The sequence below is a fragment of the Protomyctophum parallelum genome (genome assembly GCF_964188405.1).
Source record: "Protomyctophum parallelum genome assembly, chromosome: 12".
NCBI classification, from domain to species: Eukaryota; Metazoa; Chordata; class Actinopteri; order Myctophiformes; family Myctophidae; genus Protomyctophum; species Protomyctophum parallelum.
In genome coordinates, this window is record NC_139712.1 from 24,212,859 (window position 1) to 24,236,438 (window position 23,580).

The 23,580-nt window shown below is 42.2% G+C and overlaps 1 protein-coding gene across 1 annotated transcript in view; it reads left to right on the forward strand.

Moving 5' to 3' along the window:
- Positions 1-867: 867 nt before the first annotated feature.
- LOC310867958 (catenin delta-2-like) overlaps positions 868-23,580 on the forward strand; it is a gene marked incomplete at both ends in the record, with an annotated part of 449,139 nt that continues 426,426 nt past the window's right edge. Inside the window, 1 exon segment of the mRNA XM_083778138.1 lies at positions 868-996. Within this exon segment, the coding sequence (XP_083634264.1) occupies positions 868-996 (129 nt within the window).

Below are 23,580 nucleotides of genomic sequence, written 5' to 3' on the forward strand. Positions count from 1 at the left end.
ATAAAGCACTGATATGTTTATGTTTTTTGTAGCCCACGTTTTTATGTTAACCTGGAGAGATATGTATGAAATCACACTTGTGTGAAGTGAGCGGTGCCTTTTATCATCATCATGATGATGACTATGATGATGATGATGATTGCTGCCAGAGACCTCTGCCCTATAAAGACAGTTTGACAAAGACAGATTATCTTTACACTGTTTGCTTGACAATAAGCATGTCCGTTTATTGTTTTTGTTTTTGGAATGCTATTTTTTCAAATGTAATTTTTGGACACATATTTTAAAGAAAAATCTTGCGAGAACAATAACAACAACAACAACATACATTTGCATTGATATCCGTGTTTGGTTTGTCTATTCTGTCCACCTATATAGCCCTTATCAGATGAAATATGATGTCCACACTGTTTGTACTCATTGGTTCAATCAATTTCTGAGTTATCTGACTGAAATTAATGACGGAATGGAAGAGCTTTTGAGTAAATTATAACTACATTGGATCTATTGGAACACCGGTTCCTTTTTTTCCCTCCCCCATCTCCTGAAAAGTAACACTTTTGGAGCATATACATTTTCCAGCCGACGGTAGTCTCGCATTCCCAGATTGCACGTTGCCAGACTGTTGCCTCTCGCAATTTTCAAATGCTTCCATCATACAGTCTGGAGCAACAGAAGCTCTATCATCACTCACAAGCAAGCAATAAAGTGGAAGTAATATATTTTTGCTGGGATTTCGGGAGGTGTGTAGTTCCAGACTCTATAGAGCTATATTCGAAGATTGTGGAATAGTTGTCTGGCTATACGCGAGACTTAAGCCGAAGGTGACATTGATATATATATATCTGTTGTGTGTGTGCAGGAGCGATGCCGGTGCCAGAGCAGCCTGCGGAGCAGGAGAAGGGTGCCACGGTGCCCCCCGCGATGGCAGCCTCCAACGGAGACGGATCTGAGACGGAGACGGCCTCCGCCATCCTGGCCTCTGTCAAAGAGCAGGTAAGGCCTTCTCTGTGCGTGCGTGCGTGCGTGGTGGTGGTGGTGGTGGTGGGAGGGGTAATGTATCTCTCAAACCACCAGCTTTTGTGTGATTCTGCTATAGGGGGCGCTCATAGCAGAATGGGCAGAGAGAACCAGAAGGTTACAAGTTGGATTCCCGTCCCATGCAGCCCAGTATGTGTTGAGGTGTCCAGGAGTGAGACCCTGAGCCTTTGTTCAATAGTTTGATGGTTTTTGCCTTTCACAACCATGTAGTAAATATGCTCGATCCAGACCAGAATCCGTCAGTTCGGTTAGACACTTTCATTTATCATTTCATCACTTTCATTCATCATTTACCATTTATTGCAATGACATTGCATTCAGTTGGGCGGTGCGACTGCTCCTGTGATTCTACAGAGAACCGGCGCAAGCATGGCATAATCTGAGATCATGTTAAACAGTGCAGGGTGTTGGTTATCGGTGTGTCCGCATATCGTTTTCTGTTTCATGTGTACACTTTTTGTAAAATGCATATACTTGAGTCTGAATATTCCACTTGAATGTCTGCTATTGACTTGGTAAAGCTGCTTCCACTGCCTCGGTTGCGTGATAATCTCATTTTCCACAGAAGCTATAGTGTGCTCCTTAATACCACCTTTGCAGCCGTCAGCTGCGTGAAGCTCAAGCTGAATCTCCCGAATAAGGACTATACGGTACATTGGCGTTGCCGCGGTGTTAGTTTCCGGTATAGCCCCAACACACCCTGTGTGACCCTCTTATCTCTTTCTCTCTGTCTGGCACCTCTGGCCTCCGTTTGTCTCTTTTGTGGCTGTGCTTTGTACCGGGGCTTTGTTGTATAGCTGTTACGAAAAGAATAGAACAAGTCAAGTCAATGATGGATGGGGTGTGGAAGGGGAAAGCCTAATGGAGGACAAATGTTTGAGATTATAGGGTGAAGAAGAGGGAGAGAGGGGGGAGAGCTGAAGCCAAGTAGGCGTAATTGGAAAAGTCATTAAAACCAAAGGCAATTACTCAATGGGAAGCACTCGAAGGTATAGCGAATGTGCTCTTAAGGTAATGATGGGCAGTATGTTACATGTTACATTGTGATACCAGGTGAGAAGGGGGATTTGACTTCAAATCATTATTTCAAACCTTTCCGCTGTTTCAAATGTTGTGTGTGGGCTCACTGAGGAAGTACAGTTTAAGGTACTGTAGGAGAGGAGGAGGCAGATATGTGTAGGACATTACCGGTTCATATTGGAAGGTTGTCCCCCACAGGGGCTCAGCACACACAGAGAGAGAGCTCTGCACACAGAGAGAGAGAGAGAGAGAGAGAGAGAGAGAGAGAGAGAGAGAGAGAGAGAGAGAGAGAGAGAGGTTTGATTAATGTAACTCTACATGCCTGAGTGGGTGGCTGGCTGAGAACAGTCACACTTTCAATCGATAGCCTTGGAAAGTCTGTGGTGTGTGTGTGTGTGTGTGTGTGTGTGTGTGTGTGTGTGTGTGTGTGTGTGTGTGTGTGTGTGTGTGTGTGTGTGTGTGTGTGTGTGTGTGTGTGTGTGTGTGTGTGTGTGTGTGTGTGTGTGTGTGTGTGTGTGTGTGTGGATCTGTCTGCTCTGCACACTGTCTGTGTGGGGAACGAAAGCACGTCTGCAATAAAGTCACTTTACTTCTTTGTGCAACTCTTGCTTTTATACTTCAAAGAATGTCCCCTCCCAATTTCAAGATCTAAACACCCACGCGGATGCGAGTTCATGTGCATTGTGCACGTAGTGTTTGCCTGTCCTGAAAAGGCATTTTGAGTCACAAAGTCTGGTGAATACTGAATTTTGGGCTCCAGTTCACACTTCACACTAATTGCACTGGGCCACTTTGTGTTTGGCCTTGGACCTGGTCCTTTGTGTAATAATAAAACACCATTTAATTCCACGTTCAGCAATCAGTCGGCGTGCCATTCAGACTCAGGCATGTCATGTAGATTTAAGTTCGTCGCGGGGGCTAAAAATGTGTCACCGCACTTTAGTAGCACAGAGTGTTCCGTTTACCCTCACCTGGTGAAGGACAAACGCTGATGGCAATTCTTCAGCAGATGCTTTTTCCTCCCCCTCTGTTTACCGACCATGCATTTATGAAAGAATGTCATTCCATCTGTGTGCGCGTGCTCGTGCGTGCGTGTGTGTGTGTGTGTGTGTGTGTGTGTGTGTGTGTGTGTGTGTGTGTGTGTGTGTGTGTGTGTGTGTGTGTGTGTGTGTGTGTGTGTGTGTGTGTGTGTGTGTGTGTGTGTGTGTGGGTGCGTGCGTGCGTGTGTAGGGCCATATGCAGCAAAGCCAGAGGAGCGGAAGATTTTACAAGCTTGTAGATCTGCTATTTCTTTCTACGAAAGTGATTACCCCATTCTGGGCGGGAACCCCTTTTGGTGTTTTAACTAAGCATTATGTTATACTTTAGCTTTTGAAAAATCTACATGCTCATAGCGCGCCACCGAATGGCGCGCTACGAGCTTGTAGGTCTGCTATTTTTTTAATATCGTGAAAATGAGGCACAAATCTTTTAATTATATATTCTTTCGGAAGACTTTTTTTTTATTTCGACGTCAGGCCTAAATGGGTTAAGTGTGTCTTTGGGTTTTATGAATATTGAACCCAATGAAAGCATTAACCAGAAACATATATTATACTAAATAATAACTATACATTGAAATGAATCCGATGGATTCAATGACTGAAACGTAACCATTTTGTTCATGCAAGGTGTCTATACCTAACGGCTCACAGCGACAAAGTGTTGCAAACACTAAATATTTTTGTCGTCATTCCAGCAAACTGCTGCTAAGCCTCGTATGTCATTACCTGTGGATTCGAGTACTGCAGGTGTAGAGGACTGAGGACTCAGGCTTACCCTTTAAATGCCAACTTTATGACGCCCACCATTCATTACAAGGTCTATTTTCTGCTCTAGTCTGTGTTTTTGGGTCCCACTTTTGAAGATGCGCTTGGAACGCTGCTTCAACGTCAAAGCAGGCTATAGCTGAAAGGTTATCTTAGTACTTAGTTGCGTGGTGGCGGTTTTTCAAGTTTATTAAAGCACCCGCACAGCTTTAGGAGGTTCAGTTTCCTTAGAATTTTATCTCTTTATTTCTTTTTAAATGGATGACGTCTTTTTTCTGTTGCTTTTTACGTTTTCGTTTTCCTTGACTCCATCCTTGACCTCTCCACTTCCGTTTCATTGTTGTATCTCTCTGAGTTATTTTTCCCCCGTTGCATTTTAATCACATGTGGCTTTGTGCCAAATGAGTCACCACACAGGCCAAGGCCACACCGGGAGATTCTGGACTTATTCCAGATGTCCAATCTGCACCTAATTCACCGGTTCCCAACCTGTGAGCCGAGGGTGTTGCAAGGTCGCCCACAAATAATTGGCAATCATTTTGATACTAAAAAGGGATACGTGTATATACAAGAAGAGTATACTATGTTTGTTCCATTGATCCAAGGTGGAACACAATCACATTGATTGATCAGAGAGAGAGAGAGAGAGAGAGAGAGAGAGAGAGAGAGAGAGAGAGAGAGAGAGAGAGAGAGAGAGAGAGAGAGAGAGAGAGAGAGAGAGAGAGAGAGAGAGAGAGAGAGAGAGAGAGAGAGAGAGAGAGAGAGAGAGAGAGAGAGAGAGAGAGAGAGAGAGAGAGAGAGAGAGAGAGAGAGAGAGAGAGAGAGAGAGAGAGAGAGAGAGAGAGAGAGAGAGAGAGAGAGAGAGAGAGAGAGAGGGAGGGAGGGAGGGAGGGAGGGAGGGAGGGAGGGAGGGAGAGGGAGAGAGAGACATGCAATAAGACATTTAAGGCACAAGCAACCTTCTGTTTTTGTGCCAACGATAGAGTAATAAAAGGATAGAGAGTAGAGACCGAACCGGAGCGTTAACCCCGCCCCCCGCGCTATCCATTTCAATAGAAGTTGCTCAGTGGCATTTTGAAGCACCCAGAAGACTGCCGGAAGTACAACTCAAAGGCTCGAGCGAGCGGAAGTTCAGCCTAGCCTAGCATGTGACGTCATTGACGTCCGTCCACCTCCGTGAAAGTGCTGCAATTCCACATTTCGCCAGTAGGTAGTGGCAGCTTCAACGTTGGTTAGCCTTACTGGAGGCTTGGTGCCAACACTGTAGTATAGGCTATGGCAGACTAAGGCATCACTTTACAACAACAAAAAAGAGAAAACTATGCAAGTGTAAAACATAGGGAAGATATGGAGATACAGGGTTTCTGCCCGGCAGCACTGTCAGCAGGGCCACTTACACAACACCACTGTATGACTTCTCATGAATAATTCATATACACTACAGTATACACACAGTGGCACGCACGCATGGCACGCACGCATGGCACACACGCATGGCACGCACGCAGGCACACAATCAACACACACACACACACACCATTATGCATGGTTTCATGATCTTTTCAACTACGTATATTTGCCTTATCAGCACATCTTGAATACAGGACATTATTCTTTACTGTGGCCAGGTGTGTGTGTGTGTGTGTGTGTGTGTGTGTGTGTGTGTGTGTGTGTGTGTGTGTGTGAGAGAGAGAGAGAGAGAGAGAGACTGTGCTATTTTCATGCCTAAAAATTGTAATGGGCTCTCAAGTACTGTGTGCGTGCGTGTGCACGTGCGAGGTGCAGCATGCTGCTCCAGTAACCCAGCAGGGCCTCTCCCCGTGCGGCTCATTACCATGCCTAACACCTTACTCCACTGTGGCCATCGCCGAGGAGGACAGGGAGCATATCTACCACTTACAATACACCATCTGTCCTCCTGTGTGTGTGTGTGTGTGTGTGCTGACAGGTATATGTACACACTTTCCTTAGGACAGCGTGCATTGACAATTGCCGGCTTCCCTCTCCCGAACACGGAACACAATTAGCCCTTGGCTAAATCCCACCCCAGAAAAGCCAATCCAAAATAGTTAAGCAACTGTTGCTATGCAGGTCAAGCTTTGCCACCTCATAGCTGTCAATGTTATCTTACATGGCTGTGTCCTTGTTTTTTGCGCAGTGCTGGGTGGGTCAGTCGTGTATATTATTATACACGGCTTAGCGTCGAGAAAGTTACACGACTGACACACCCAGGTGATGGCAATAATACTAATTGTAGTCTTACCGGTAGTGCAGCATGAAAACTCCTGTCGGGTGGCCGTTAAAAGTTGATTTCTCCCTCTGTCATTTCCTCGTATGTCATTCAAATTTGTCCAGGCCTGGTTGACTAGATTTAGAAGACATTTTGGTGCTCTTCCTATACTGAAACAATCAATTATTTATATGGAGAAATCCAGTCATTTAACATAACATGCATCTCTATGGTGGAGAAGGACAGGTTTTTCTCTCAACTGATTAGCCTTGCTAATTCTACTGCTTTGCAATCTGAATAGAATTAACATATTATAACACCTTGGCCCTTTCTCACCGACCATGTTCTGTTTCTGACAATCTACTGAATTGCCAATGGCAGGACATCTGTAATGCTGTATGCATGCATAGTGCATATCGACCCAGTGGCATTCCAATACGTTAAAGTACAGTTCGTCCGGGGGGGTGGTTAAGTAAAATGCATTGGCAGTTGCAGCTTGCCCAAGGGGGGGTTAATAGGTTTTTATGTCAACATTGGTTGCACTCCCACGCACACACCTAGAGTCATGCAAATGTGCTGTACACTCAGTAGCATAATACAAACAGTAGCTTGTTGTATTGTCACGTTTTACAGACTTCCAAATGTTTGCATCATTGTGTATTCGTTTGCCCAACATTCCATTTGGCATTATCAGCAGCAGCCTCTGGCGCCTATAATTCTAGACTACGTCCGTTCCTAGCAGTGGCGGAAGGTTCCTATAACGACAGTGGGTGCCCACCCGCCCCGCAACCTACCTTTAGGTAGGCTAGAATTGTGTGGGGGGACGACGACGACGACGAGGCAGATTTATTAATTTATTTCCCCCAGATGGTCTAACAATGTCATGATTTTTACCAATGTATTACCAATCTCTGCACCAATTGCGCACGAAAGCAACATCCTTGACCCAATTACAGCCGCTGCATCTCACCTTTTAATGAAAGTAAAAGTAGTCTGAGGAAAAGGAACAGTTCTGTTCACCGGACACTGTTTTGGGATATTTGAGACTGAGATGGCTCTGTTCAGTCAAGTCTCAAGTCAGCGTGGAGATTACCCGGCGGTGTTGCTGACCCTCCGCTCCCTCCCGGCTCATGGTTCTTTACGGGCCGACGGTACATATAGCCTCTCCGCTGACCGTGTCAGTGTAGTGTTGCTGTAGCTCTGTTCCATAGCCTTCCTGCTTCAATTCTGCAAATTTCTGCCCTGCAGTAAGGCTATGTGACTTACCGGTTTAAATCTCAAATCGAGAGATTTAAATCACGTATAAAGTGTACTTTTTGGCCAAAAGGGGATTTTGTTTCCACTGGAAAAAAAACATTTTTTTCTGCGCCCTCTACTGATATTGCCCAGAGAACTGCCTCATAGAGAATATCTTTCCTCCGGTGGGGAAAAATCCCTTTCTGGCCAAAAAGTATAGTTTATACGTGTGGTGGGGGGCTCAGAGTGCTTCCACTAAGGAAAGTAGGCTTTCTATGACACAACCCGTGTTTGTATTGGTGAGTAGGTCAAACGTTCGTGAGAATTCCACTAAAGAGGAGAGGCTGGTCTGATTTCGATTTGAGATTTAAACCGGTAAGTCGCATAGCCTTACTGCAGGGCAGAAATTCGCAGAATCGAAGCAGGAAGGCTATGGAACAGAGCTAGTGTTGCTGTAGCCCTGGTCCAGTGCTTACAGCGAGTCTTACGGAGTGCTTACAGCGATCGAGAGAGACTCGCTGTAAGCACTGGACCAGGGCTAGTGTTGCTGCAGGAGTGTCAATGAACTGTCTGGCGACTGCGGTCACTGGAACAAAGCCACCGTATTAGCATTTGACCGTAAAGGTGTGTGCAAAATGACCAGAGGGAGGGGAGCTTCAGCCTTCAGTCAGTGGGTGCTATTTGGCTTTCTATTGTGTCAGTGGGTGCTTAACCCATTTCAGGCGGGAACCCCTTTTGGTGTTAGCATTATGCTATGCTTTAGCTATTGAAAAATAGCAGATCTACAAGCTCATAGCGCGCCACCGAGTGGGATAAAGGTTCCCCTTAAAAAAAAAACTTTATCCACAAGACATTTCATGTCTTTGCTAAATAGTTACCGTATCGCCATAATGAACCAATGTCGTCCATGTATCGTATCGTCAACCATGTATTGTGATACTTATGGTATCGCTGTTAGAATGTATCGTAAGGGCCGATTAATACTTCTATTTTAGAGCCGAATAAAAGTTGGTTCGGCTCTGTAGAGCCTACAATGTGACGTCATTTGAGGTTCGGGGGGGCGGGTACTGTCCTAAAGTCGGCTCTTCGGTGCTACTCAGATCAGCACTCAGATCAGCCAACGCAGGGAAGCTGGAAGTACCCTCACTAAAAACGCCGGGACAACGCTCCACACGTCCCAAACTCTTCTCCCTTCTGGCTCCAAAACTGTGGAATGCACTTCCCATTGCAGTCAGAACTGCAGCATTACTCCCAATCTTCCGCCGTAGTCTGAAAACCCACCTCTTCAGACTCCATCATGGCCCATAGCACTTACCCTACCCCCTTAGATAGCATTTCTGTAGACTTAGATAGCATTTGATACAGACTTATAGCATGTTATGTATACTATAATTGCATTGTATATAGTCATAGCACGCCATAGTACATATGTATAGCATAGTAGTATATATGTATAGTTTATATGTATAGTTTCATTATATAGATATTCCACTGTTACTTTCTTAGCTTACGCATGTTTCATGATAAATGCTTTTATGTGATGTATTCCCATGCTTTTTGTTCTTGCTTATTGTAAATCGCTTTGGATTAAAAGCGTCTGCTAAATGCCTAAATTGTAAATTGTAAATTGTACTGAAGAATTCTGACGAGCCGAAATCATTTTGGCACTACTGCGCCGAAGCAGCCCCTACACCCCTATATAACAACACACACAGGCTTGGGAGGAATTATTTGGCACAGCAATGAAACTGTGGAGAAAGATGTCTAAAAGGTGTGTGTGTGTGTGTGTGTGTGTGTGTGTGTGTGTGTGTGTGTGTGTGTGTGTGTGTGTGTGTGTGTGTGTGTGTGTGTGTGTGTGATATGTGACACAACTCCCACTAGTATCCATATATAATTTATAAAAGTGTTGCCACCGGTACAACTGTAGCCATTGAAGTCTCTCCGGCTATATCTTTCATTGCGTTGCATCATGTCTCAACCTGCCTCATTAGAAGAGTTACACGTTTCAGACTTTAGTGTAGCCCTTCAGGGGGAAAATTCCTTTCCACTGTGCAACACTATACAACAGCACATCATATCAGCCAACACTACATCACCACCAACAACACAATGACAGACAGGCAGTTCACACTCAGTACAAAATTGATTAGTATTTTCTTTTACTTCACTGGAGTATTTCCAATTTTCAATACTTACCGTCAAGAAACTCGTTTCCACAGATAAATATTGTGAAAATAGCATATCTATCCACAAGCTCACATTGTGACAATGGCCTATTGTCACAATTGTTGCTTCTTTCTCATATTATTTGACAATACGCACAATGTTTGACCAGTTTTTATAGCATAGTTTGTTGATTACTTTTGATGCACTAATGGTCTTTTACTTTTTGAGCCTTTGAGGTATTATAAAAGTCCTTCAATTGTAACTTCACTGTGAGCAGTCAGAGGGTGAGATTAGGTGACTCTGCTTAGTATTCGGCAGTGCGAGCCTTATTGAGCCCCATGTGACAACTGGGACTCCATGGCTAACCTGTAACACATTGAATCACTATTCGTGCAGCAGCTGCATCCATCCAGCCTTTGAACGGGGCTGTGACTTTTACATGGCGCCCGCGGTGCTTAGAAAGTACACTCTTTATGTTTCATTTTTTGCTATGGATTTTGTCGATTTGTGGAGCCAAATATAGCCTTGTATAAGGGAGGGTCCTTGATGTGAATTGTGGAGAAAAGTTGAAGTTGGATGTCTTTGTTTCATATGCTCTTTATTTGTATTTATTTTTGGCTGTGGATTGATGGAGTCAAATACATATTTATTGACATCTAAAATAACATTATAGCACCACCAGGAGGCCTTTTTTTGTGCAAAGCAACACATGTATTACTGCTATACATTTTGTCCAACCATCATAAGACCTGTGCTCTGAGGCGCACCTTTTCTACTTTCAATAATATAGTCTCGACTAAACGCCCAGCCCGATAGTATCAACATTGACTTTGCAAGACTTTACAGTGACATATTTAACTTGCGCGCTAGCTATAGGCCGTGCCACATCTGTGGATAAAGAAGTGTCACTCAGTGTTACACATGAGTGCACGCTTTTTCCTCCTAATGCTTAATTTATATTCCGTCACAAGCCAAAAATAGATCTTCAATCTCATGACACGTCACAGCGCGACACCCATTCAGGTCTCTGTTGTGTCTGACTGGCACCAGTGCGTGTTGAAAATATCCCATTACTGTATGTTTATTTGACACGCTTTATGTTGTGTCTGACACCGGTGCATGTTGAAAATCAAATCTCCAAATAGGTGCATTTGGTTTATGTTGTGTCTGACAGTGCTTACGTTGAGCTCCATATAATCATGTGCATTTGACTCCATATAATGTGCATTTGACTCCATTTCGTGCATTGGCTCCATATTATGTGCATGTGATTCCGTCCACCGGCCGACCCATCCACCTACTGTACGTAATAGGCATTTTCTATATAGTATGTTCACCACACATAGTTCAAAGCAGCAAGTATACATATGAGGTTAGACATACGGTGCAAGTGGATCATAGCATAGGTCTATTTTCAAAAAACGTAATGTAAATAGGGTTGAAGTGGTATGTTTTGTAATAATACAAAAAAAACTATAACTACATAGAGCGCCGAAGTCCTGACATCACTCGCTCATCCCCTGGTTCCGCCTGGTTCACGGAAGAAATTTGTCTATGGAGAATAACATTGGGGCCATCTTAAAATCGTTTCATATAAGCATGGTGGTCCAAAAATAAACAAGCTGTCTCGGCGTTATTGTCGTTATTGTCTCTGTATCGGTTGCGACAGTCGGTCACTCATATATGATACTAAAATGTAACTAATTCAGTAGCCGTAACAATAGCATTTTCTCTCAGTCATCCATATGAGAGAAGCGGCCGGGATGACGTGTTTATTTTTCAAACACAGTTCTTATATGAGGCGATCTAAAATCCCTGTGGATTTGTGCCCTCTACCGATATTGACATCAGACTTCGGTGCTCTATGGATCGGTTTGTTTTTCACGGCACCTCAGGAGACCTGGCTCAGATCCTTTGCAATGCCCTTTGCATACCCTTTGCTGACGTCGACCTCCAAGCGGGGTTTGAACCCACAACCTTCCGCATGAAAGCCATGCGCTCTAACCACTACACTATCGGGCGTCCGTACAATCTATAACGTGAGAAGGTTTTCAAATAATTGTAGTGGAGTAAAAGTATACTGTTCGCCTCTCCTAAATGTCCTTATCCATTGTTCCTGCAGGAGACTTTTTCTCTCTTCGCTTTTTTTTTGGAGGGGGTGACGAGGGGAGAGGATGACTAATCTTCTTCGTCTGATTCTTCAAGCCTATAAAGTAATGAGGTGGGAAACAAATGAGCCGAGCTATCAGACGGCGAGTCGCTCGGGAACGCCCGGCGGCGAACGCCATAATTGGCGTGAAGGATTAAAGTCACGTGGCGTGGTGCTAGCCTCGTAATTGGCTCAGATAATTAAATCTGATGAGGTCACTGCAGATCGCGGAGCAATGTTATTTTGTGGCGCAGGGGGGGCGGAGAGGGGGGGCTTTTTCATTTTGAGGACTTTCCTCAAGGTATAGGAGACCGACATTTTTAACCGCAACAAAGACGAAATGAAATATAGAGATACAAGGTTTTCGCCCAACAGTGACGGTGTGCATTTAGCCAATAATGGCCATTAGTTTGCTCGGGGGAGGGAAAGGGCAAGGAGATCTCTTTAACTTTGAGTCACGCTATATTCAGCCTAGCAGCAGTGTGTGTGAGTAGCCATTTAAATGCCATGATGTCAGTAGTTGCCTTCATTGTCTTTAATATGATGTGATGTGTTTTATAGATGATCTCACCTCTAATCTGCAATCGTCTGGGTGGGCACGGAAATGGCATTTCACGCACGCACGCCCGCATGCATGCGCACGCGTGTGCGCGGACGGGAGAGCAAGACGCGTGTGGGCCGTGCGTGAATGTGTGTGCGTGTGGATAGTGCCTGCTCTCACCACAGCTAAGAGCCCATTGAAATGTACAAAACTAAACAAAAATTTATGTTTTTCAATAAATTGAAAGCTCTTGCGGGGATGAAGACTTGAATAATAACAGTATTCCAGTCATTTGGATTCCATTTACGCCGGCATGGATTATTTTACGATGGTTAACGTAGCGCGTGGAAGTATATGGTTCTGGACCGGCATGGATGGAAAAGGCAGAGGCGTACACTTAGAGTACAACCACGTTGTGGTATTTCGGTTTTATTAGTTTTTTGCTTGAGTTTCAGTGCAGTTTACTGGCCCTTTATAGGCAAAAAAAACTTTGCTCTGCTAATGCAACTTGCTTTAAGAATACATCGTTGCTGTCAGATGGAAAGCTCATACTCAAACTACTCAAAACTTTCAACCCCGTCCCTTTTGTTAAATTATTTCAAAACCATTTTAAAATATTGAAAATAGCTGACCTACAAGCTTGACCTTGTATTGTAGATCTGCTATTATATCGTGTGATGAAGTATAGAGCAGACACAGACATAGATTAGTTCACCAAAAAGCTAAACATAAAAAAATAAAAAGTTGAAAAATGGAGATACAAGGCTTCTGCCCGACGGCAACAAAGTAAAGTGCGTGGGCGCGTATCTGTCTCTCCATGTGTCTGTGACCTGATGATATGTTTTCTATCTCTCTCTCTCTCTCTCTCTCTCTCTCTCTCTCTCTCTCTCTCTCTCTCTCTCTCTCTCTCTCTCTCTCAGAGGTGTGTGTTCACCTCTGTGGACATGCTGTCCATTGCTAGGGCTGACGGCGCTGGTTTGCAGACTGGTATATTTATCAGCTGCGTGTCAGGGTCAGAGCGGGGGAAGGGCTGGGTGTCAGGGCCATTCTGTTGACCTCACCCACCTCCATATCGAGTCAATCGAATATGGCCCGCCGGTGGAAACCAGTGAGGTTGGCTCTGTATTTATTTAGGAGCGGTGCGGCACACCGCTCCAATTGACTGGCCCTGTGTGTCCCTATATGTATATGTCTGTTTGGAGTATAGGAAAAGCTGCAATACCGCTGGGTGACCTACCTTCAAGTGGCGCTGTTGAGCTTCACGCTGCACACTATAACTATTACTATAGCACAGAACAGTACAGTACAGTACTATACAGTACAGACGACAGTACAGTACAGTACAGTAACTACCACAATACAAGTATAGTTACACCGCTCAGTTCAAATGGGTGTGAGTTTTTTTCAGATGCATAAGGAGCGGTTTTAGCAAAATTTTGAAAATCCCGAACGTTCTTATAGCTTTGGATTGTGATATGCACGTTTACACTTATTCTAAAAAGAAAGATATCACTACTCATTGGATTAAATTGGTAGTTAAAGAGACGAATAGACGGGGAGAGTCCTGTTACTGAATAAACACCATAGCAACGAGTAGAATGATAATATAGGGCTATTTAAGCTATAAAAAATTATATATATATATATATATATACCCTACCTTCAACTACATGCAAAGGAAAGGTAGGCCTACTATGTTTACCCAGGGTAACTGGACTAAGCATCAGATACTTGTTCACAGCCAGGCCCTGCTTATTTCATAGAACATTTTATGGTAGTGGTTCAATGCCTTGTCCGTTCGGCCACTTAGCTGCTTTAGTAGTATAGCTCACATTTATGTGAAGAGAATCTGAAGGAGGTCAGTGAAGCAAAGGCAAACTTTCCCCAGGAAAGAAAAAAAGAAAAAAGAAAAATAAGTAATACGGGCTGGAGAAAACTCCAGCCGGCTGATAAATATGAGAGCAGTAGTTAGGAGAGGCACCCTATATCCCTCCCACCCTTTTTATTTAGGGGGGATCCTAACCACCCATCTGAAGGCACTCCCTAGAGGGGGTGGGCGTGGCATTTCCGCATCTGATGACATCATTATATCGATTTTGCTGATTGGAGCTTCCGGTATCTGAGGATCAGATTGGATGAGGACGGCAGTTTCATCTGTGCCAGTTTGGGTCATTATGATTGTAGTTCTGCTTTTGTGTGAGGATCTCATCATATTGATCGTGTTTGGGTCAGCATATTGATTATGTATGAATGCATTTTCATCTTTGGCAGTTGGGGGATCAATATGATTCTAGTTCTGTTTTCGAATTGGTTTCACATCGCCATCTGTTCAAACTGAACTGCGCATGCACTGATTTGTGTAGGCGAACTGTTCTATTGATTCTATCTGTGTGGGTGTGTGGGTCTGTGTGTGATCATTCAACTTTCTCCATCTATGCGACTTCCTCAAAATCAACAGACTGTGGCCGGCCGGTTTGGATGCAAGACAAGCAGTTTCTAGCCTGTGTGGGCATATTGTACTCCTCCATCTGTCGATTCTGTCATGGCTCTAGACAGTGCTGATGTCCGAGGTCGGCGGCACTTGTTATTTTCATCTAGTATTTTAATTCACCATTTTGTTATTTTACTGACTTCTTCATTTTGTCATTTAGCCAAGCCGATGATGGCTGAGTAGCAATGTTAAAAATTATGTTCAACCCTAACTGTGTGACAGTCTGTGATATAACAGGCACCTATGGTATGTTTAAGGTAAAGCATTTAGGCAAAATACAGGAGGGGTATAGATGATGCATGCTTAAAAAAGTATAATTGACATGATATGGGTTTTTTTATTTTAGACCATTGGATTTAGTTAAGTAGAGTTCAATACACATCTTCGGACGTGACTATCTTCTTTATCAGTATTATATAATATTACAGTTTATTTAGAGTATAAGGCTAGTCATTAACCATTGGTACCAATTTTCACATGGTTTCTAAACTTTGAAAGTATGACGGTGTGTTAAGGCATAATGATGCAAAAGTAGCAGATCTGCAATTCTCACAATATGTCACTCGTAACAGTCTCCATATCTAGGACTCTTACTATTATTTCAATAGACCTTTACCTATAGCCCCTGTCTCGGTATCTTTCACTCCATAGTACACCATGCTGAGTACGATAGATGCCTATCATTTTATAAATGGTTCTGTCTACCTTCATTGGTTTGCTCGTCGATATGCCTGTATCAACTTGGGGTCCTATGAACTCTGTAAATCAGAGAGTTAAATCACTAAAAGACGTTTGAATGTTGAGTGATTCCAGACATTTATACCTGGTGTGCTAGTAAATATGCTAGTAAACACATGAATATAGTACTTTTGTATCCGTTATTTACTATCAATGTCAGTAATATGATAGAATCAAATACTGTTTACTATGAATAAGTTCATGTGGTGCATATATTCTTTACATTTAGGGGTTGTTTGGACTCATGCACTGAGACACATGATGTTTCGGGGGTGTGTGTGCAGGGATCCTAATCTTTATGACCCCATCGGCATGGTGATATTGATTTTGCTGGGTGTGTGGGACCAACCATAGCATATGTGGGCATATTGCACCCCCCTTCTTCTGAGCAGGCTATGGGATAGCGGTACTGATTCTATCTGGGGTGTGTGGTCCTGGGATCAATAGTTCGTATGGACCCTGTCAGGGACATGCTTTTGCTGGGGGCTGTGTGAGTGGGGGTGTGTGTGCGTGTGCGTGTGCGTGCGTGCTGGTGTGTATGGTGAATTTTGCATGGTCCAGGGTGTCTTAATGTCTTGTTTAATGTATGACTTGTATTATTTTGGTACATGGTGCTGTATTTTGTGACATTTGCATGGGTCAGGGTGTCTTAATGTTTTGTTTTAATGTATGACTTGGGTTATTTTTGGTATGTGGTGTGGTGTTTTGTGACATTTGCATGTTTCAGGTTGTCTTAATGTTTTATTTTAATGTATGACTTGGGTTATTTTTTGGTATGTGATGTGGTGTTTTGTGAGTTATGCATGGTTCATGGTGTCTTAAGGTTTTGTTTAATGTATGACTGGGGTTATTTTGGTATGTGATATGGTGTTTTGTGAGTTATGCATGGTTCAGGGTGTCTTAAGGTTTTGTTTTATTGCATGAGTTGTATTATTTTGGTATGTGATGTGGTGTTTTGTGACATTTGCACGGGTCAGGGTGTCTTAATGTTTTGTTTTAATGTATGACTTGGGTTATTTTTGGTATGTGGTGTGGTGTTTTGTGACATTTGCATGTTTCAGGTTGTCTTAATGTTTTATTTTATTGTATGACATGGGTTATTTTTGGTATGTGGTGTGGTGTTTTGTGACATTTGTGTGGTTCAGGTTGTCTTAAGGTATTGCTTTTGCTGGGGGCTGTGTGAGTGTGGGTGTGTGTGCGTGTGCGTGTGTGCTGGTGTGTATGGTGAATTTTGCATGGTCCAGGGTGTCTTAATGTCTTGTTTAATGTATGACTTGTATTATTTTGGTACGTGGTGCTGTATTTCGTGACATTTGCATGGGTCAGGGTGTCTTAATGTTTTGTTTTAATGTATGACTTGGGTTATTTTTGGTATGTGGTGTGGTGTTTTGTGACATTTGCATGTTTCAGGTTGTCTTAATGTTTTATTTTAATGTATGACTTGGGTTATTTTTTGGTATGTGATGTGGTGTTTTGTGAGTTATGCATGGTTCATGGTGTCTTAAGGTTTTATTTAATGTATGACTGGGGTTATTTTGGTATGTGATGTGGTGTTTTGTGAGTTATGCATGGTTCAGGGTGTCTTAAGGTTTTGTTTTAATGCATGAGTTGTATTATTTTGGTATGTGATGTGGTGTTTTGTGACATTTGCACGGGTCAGGGTGTCTTAATGTTTTGTTTTAATGTATGACTTGGGTTATTTCTGGTAGGTGGTGGTGTATTTTGTGACATTTGCATGGGTCACGGTGTCTTAATGTTTTGTTTTAATGTATGACATGGGTTATTTTTGGTACGTGGTGATGTATTTTTGGTATGTGGGTATGTGGTTGGGGAATTTTTACATGGTTCATGATGTCTTAATGATTTGTTTAAGGTATGAGTTGTATTATTTTGGTAAGTGATTGTATGTTTTGTGGCATTTGCATGGTTCAGGTTGGCTTAATGGTTTATTTTAATGTATGACTTGGATTATTTTTGGTACATGGGGGTGTATTTTGTGGCGTTTGCATGGTGCATGGTTCAGGCATCCCCCGGGCATGTCTGTGGCCGTTTGAGCTGTGAGGTTGGGGGGTTAATACTGAGTAATGTATGGTTAGTTCATGCTAGTAGGGTACATGTTTAAAGTAATCATGTATATCATATTGGCGTAACTAAATTTGAAATGAGTTGAGTGGACTATGTATTTTTAGATGAACACACTATGTTGTTCACCTACAATTATACGGATCGATGACTAGAGTAGATTGACGGCATTTTACAATAGCTACTATTAGGTATTATTGACATTTAAAGTTAGATAGACTATAGTCTATACTACATGGTGGTATAGGCATCCATGGATTTCCAGGGAATTCAGCCCGAATCTGTAGACGGGGTCTGTACACAAAACACAATGTTTTGTGTTGACAATAACTACGAGGCAATAACAGCCATCATACTAGTAAATATTATGTATACTAGTTAAATTATCTAAACTCTGTGATTTGGCATAGACATTTTTCACGACACATAGGAAGAGTCTAAACTACATGCATAATAATAAAATATGGTTGAATGTTTCAAATACTGGATAGTTAGAATGGGTCATGCATGTTTTTAATACAACCACCTTAACATCACCATGTCTGATGGTGCAGTGTGTAAATGTAACAGGTTATCTACATGGTGTATACTAAAGCATGTAATACTGATGTACCGATGTTTTTCCAAGAGTTCAGAGTGTATAGTTTAGAAAATTGTGTAAGTCTATACTATACGAGGTCTTTAGATCATGGTCAGCACCAAATATCATACCAAAAGTCTGTATCTTATGTTTATCAGGTTTTATTTTGATCAGAAAATAGACAATTATGCAGATGAACATACACTGTAGCACAACATGGAGCAAAATGTACAAGACAATGAATTCACCAGGACATCAAATATACTCAGTCATCAACTATTTCTAATGTATATATATATATATATATATATATATATATATATACAATGATGCAATCAGGTCAATCATAGTGGTAATAGTTATGTCCTTGATTATTATTTTTGGATCATATCAGGGTAAATCCTTCCAGTAATGCAAATAAGATGTACATAGCCTATGGATTCATGACATTGACAGTGGTCCTACCTCAATACCGCTAGTTCTCAATACCTTAATAACCCCCGGTATAAAATCATCAGTCCACAACTTGTTCATTAAATCTTTAAAATTATTGTAGAAGTAATATCGGGGCGTAATATTCAAACATGTGTGATCGGTTTGACTAGAATGGTCTATGCGGCAGCCGTTGCAATCATCCTTCATCTGTTCGGTTATAGCGTTTGCGAGTAGTTGACCAACATGTATTTTCAGAATATGTGTAAGATTTGTGGGGTTTGTCCCAGCAAACTCATCCAAAGTCAGTGGCCAATTCAGGGGGTATGGCGGCGAAAGCATTGGTGTGCCGGAGGCTGGAGGGTCATGGGGAGCAGTTGAATTTGGGGGTGATAGGTCTACCCTCTCAAAATACTCAGTGTCCCCCGCACCATAGCCCCAAAATGCCCTCTCAAAATGTTCATCGTTCTCCGGATCATAGTCGCAAAATGCCCGGGCATCATCATATTCATCGGTGTCCGTATCTGCAGTACTGATGTTATGCCACCACGGGGGGTGTATACATGGTCCATTGCGAGTCCATCCACCATGAGAGGTCCCTTCATTCGAGTTTGATTCTCCCAATGAAGAAGTAGAATCCTCCATGGTGCGTGAATGGCGCAATATACCGGCAATAAGGATATTATCTACATCTATGCACCTACTCTATATAGCCTATGCCGTGGACTCTCCAAGCTTAAATTATAAAGTATATTGATCAATATTGTCCAAAATCGTATGGCTAATAATTAACAAAAAATTGATACATGTACATGTAGAAACATACATTATTTTTTAGATACTGGTTTGAAAATGCTGACGACAACATAAGTTAATAGCCTAGTTGAAATGTAGCACTGTAAATGTATTGTAGACACTACCATGAATAATCACTGAGAGGGGTGGGGTGTATAGCTAAGGAACAAACTAATTAAAAGGGAGGGCTCAGATCTAGATGTATGTATAGAGCAAAGAGAGTTAGGCTTATTCGCACCAGAGGATAAGGCTTATTCACACCAGAGGATAAGGCTATAGGAGATAATTTCTCAGGAAACACCATTTGTCATCAACTATCTCCTCTCAGTATTAGTCATGGAGGCTATGGGTAAACCACGTAACCCCGTTGAACCTGTGGAGCACCAGTCATATAGCCCGTATATTACCCCTCTCAGACTAGAGGAATATAATTCAACACGGGGTAGATTTGTCTATACCCGTGATTTTGAATTATACAAAGAGAGGGCAGAGGACGAGATCATGGCCGCGGAGCTGCTAAGTAACCATATGTCGAGAATTGATGAGCAGGACTTCGAGTCGGACGGGTTAATAATCGATACGGATGAGGAATATTTTGCTAGCATCGAACCATTGGACATGACTACGAGCAAGAAAACTCCTGGACTGTCCGAAAATGCGGAATTTGTACACCTCTCCCTTACAACCCCGTCCTCCCGAGCACCGAACTCTGAACCAGAGAACTACTCCAATCCACCACCATCCCCTGCAGACTCTGGTGATGAGGACGTACCCTCCCCTCTGTCTGCACCCAAGGCATGTCGACGATCTCAGCGTCTGCTTCACCTAAAAACTAGATGGTTGAAACCCAACTCTACCTGGTTGAAACCCCAAAGCAAATGGGAATGAAGTGAACATGTCTATTAAATGTAATGTGTAACATACTTGTGTAAATACGTGCTATGTTTCTCAGTAATAAAAACAAAACAAAAATCAACATATCTTCATTGTTGTTTTTATTTCATATATATATATATATATATATATATATATATATATATATATATATATATATTTACACTATTACCGGTGTTAGATTCTAGTTAGGTTCTTACGGTGGTAGTATACTAAACTTTGCGACTATTGTAACTAATCAGGATTATGCATTGGTGATGATCCTTCCTTCTTTTGTTGGGGTGTAACGTATCCGGTACTGTATACAAAACCCTGTTTGACCTCAAAGGTCGGCCATGATTAGTATGGCAGTTATTCTTTAGGCTCCACCTCTCCGGGGATATTCTTAAATACGGAGAATAACCCTACATAACTGAGTAATCCTACAATAGAGACACTAGCTGCCCGCGAAGAAAGAAAGACAACATGTACTCTACGTGCTACCAAGATGAGAATAGGAAAGTTTGGGCCTTATCTGACGGGCGGAAAATTCGTCTGTCGTTTTTTCCCTTCAAGAATCAGCGATTTATTGAACTCTATACATTGGAAACAGGCGACAGTATCTTTGAAGACCGGCTGCCTTACATACGCATCTATGCATCTGAATTTGAGCGATTGGTCCCTCCTATTCTTGAGTTCTGTAAGTATTTGCAATTGGATACAAAGATAAACCCTGGCTATATCAAGCCATCTCGATTTGTACGGGCGAGCTCTGAAATGCCCTCGCGTAGTGACACTGAGGGCTTCATCGTTGACTGTTCTAGGTCAAACTTATGGTTGCTACTAAGATACAAATCTCAATGCGGTACCCCAGTTGAAAGACCTAAGAGTATCATGGAGAAAGAGAAATGCTTTCCAATCCAACTAGCCGTTGGTGTGGATGATTTAGGGGTTCTAAAGCATGTGATGTGTGAAGCCTTGGATTTCTTCACAACTATAGAGAATCAATCTTTGGACCTACTGGAAGGCTACCTTAGAGGCGCCAAACGTGTGGATTCACGATCATTGGACTACTTCAATGAAAAGAAACTGAGGCTTGTGGATTACCAGACAAGCCATTCCAGACCTACGGGGTTCTCGTTCGGTAATCCCAGACATAGTAGCTTCTCGCTCGGTGATCCCCCAAAGTCAGCTGGCGCTTCATTATTCTCAATGGATAACCGTCCTGTAAATCATGATTCGTACAGCGCCCTAGAAAACGATGCACCCACGCCCCACTCTGATCTAGAAACCGATGGGCCAACAAATGCAGCTACCAGCCCACCCCCTCCTACACTATAGGTAAAATGCTAACTCATTATTGTCGGTATATTGCGCCATTCACGCACCATGGAGGATTCTACTTCTTCATTGGGAGAATCAAACTCGAATGAAGGGACCTCTCATGGTGGATGGACTCGCAATGGACCATGTATACACCCCCCGTGGTGGCATAACATCAGTACTGCAGATACGGACACCGATGAATATGATGATGCCCGGGCATTTTGCGACTATGATCCGGAGAACGATGAACATTTTGAGAGGGCATTTTGGGGCTATGGTGCGGGGGACACTGAGTATTTTGAGAGGGTAGACCTATCACCCCCAAATTCAACTGCTCCCCATGACCCTCCAGCCTCCGGCACACCAATGCTTTCGCCGCCATACCCCCTGAATTGGCCACTGACTTTGGATGAGTTTGCTGGGACAAACCCCACAAATCTTACACATATTCTGAAAATACATGTTGGTCAACTACTCGCAAACGCTATAACCGAACAGATGAAGGATGATTGCAACGGCTGCCGCATAGACCATTCTAGTCAAACCGATCACACATGTTTGAATATTACGCCCCGATATTACTTCTACAATAATTTTAAAGATTTAATGAACAAGTTGTGGACTGATGATTTTATACCGGGGGTTATTAAGGTATTGAGAACTAGCGGTATTGAGGTAGGACCACTGTCAATGTCATGAATCCATAGGCTATGTACATCTTATTTGCATTACTGGAAGGATTTACCCTGATATGATCCAAAAATAATAATCAAGGACATAACTATTACCACTATGATTGACCTGATTGCATCATTGTATATATATATATATATATATATATATATATATATATATACATTAGAAATAGTTGATGACTGAGTATATTTGATGTCCTGGTGAATTCATTGTCTTGTACATTTTGCTCCATGTTGTGCTACAGTGTATGTTCATCTGCATAATTGTCTATTTTCTGATCAAAATAAAACCTGATAAACATAAGATACAGACTTTTGGTATGATATTTGGTGCTGACCATGATCTAAAGACCTCGTATAGTATAGACTTACACAATTTTCTAAACTATACACTCTGAACTCTTGGAAAAACATCGGTACATCAGTATTACATGCTTTAGTATACACCATGTAGATAACCTGTTACATTTACACACTGCACCATCAGACATGGTGATGTTAAGGTGGTTGTATTAAAAACATGCATGACCCATTCTAACTATCCAGTATTTGAAACATTCAACCATATTTTATTATTATGCATGTAGTTTAGACTCTTCCTATGTGTCGTGAAAAATGTCTATGCCAAATCACAGAGTTTAGATAATTTAACTAGTATACATAATATTTACTAGTATGATGGCTGTTATTGCCTCGTAGTTATTGTCAACACAAAACATTGTGTTTTGTGTACAGACCCCGTCTACAGATTCGGGCTGAATTCCCTGGAAATCCATGGATGCCTATACCACCATGTAGTATAGACTATAGTCTATCTAACTTTAAATGTCAATAATACCTAATAGTAGCTATTGTAAAATGCCGTCAATCTACTCTAGTCATCGATCCGTATAATTGTAGGTGAACAACATAGTGTGTTCATCTAAAAATACATAGTCCACTCAACTCATTTCAAATTTAGTTACGCCAATATGATATACATGATTACTTTAAACATGTACCCTACTAGCATGAACTAACCATACATTACTCAGTATTAACCCCCCAACCTCACAGCTCAAACGGCCACAGACATGCCCGGGGGATGCCTGAACCATGCACCATGCAAACGCCACAAAATACACCCCCATGTACCAAAAATAATCCAAGTCATACATTAAAATAAACCATTAAGCCAACCTGAACCATGCAAATGCCACAAAACATACAATCACTTACCAAAATAATACAACTCATACCTTAAACAAATCATTAAGACATCATGAACCATGTAAAAATTCCCCAACCACATACCCACATACCAAAAATACATCACCACGTACCAAAAATAACCCATGTCATACATTAAAACAAAACATTAAGACACCGTGACCCATG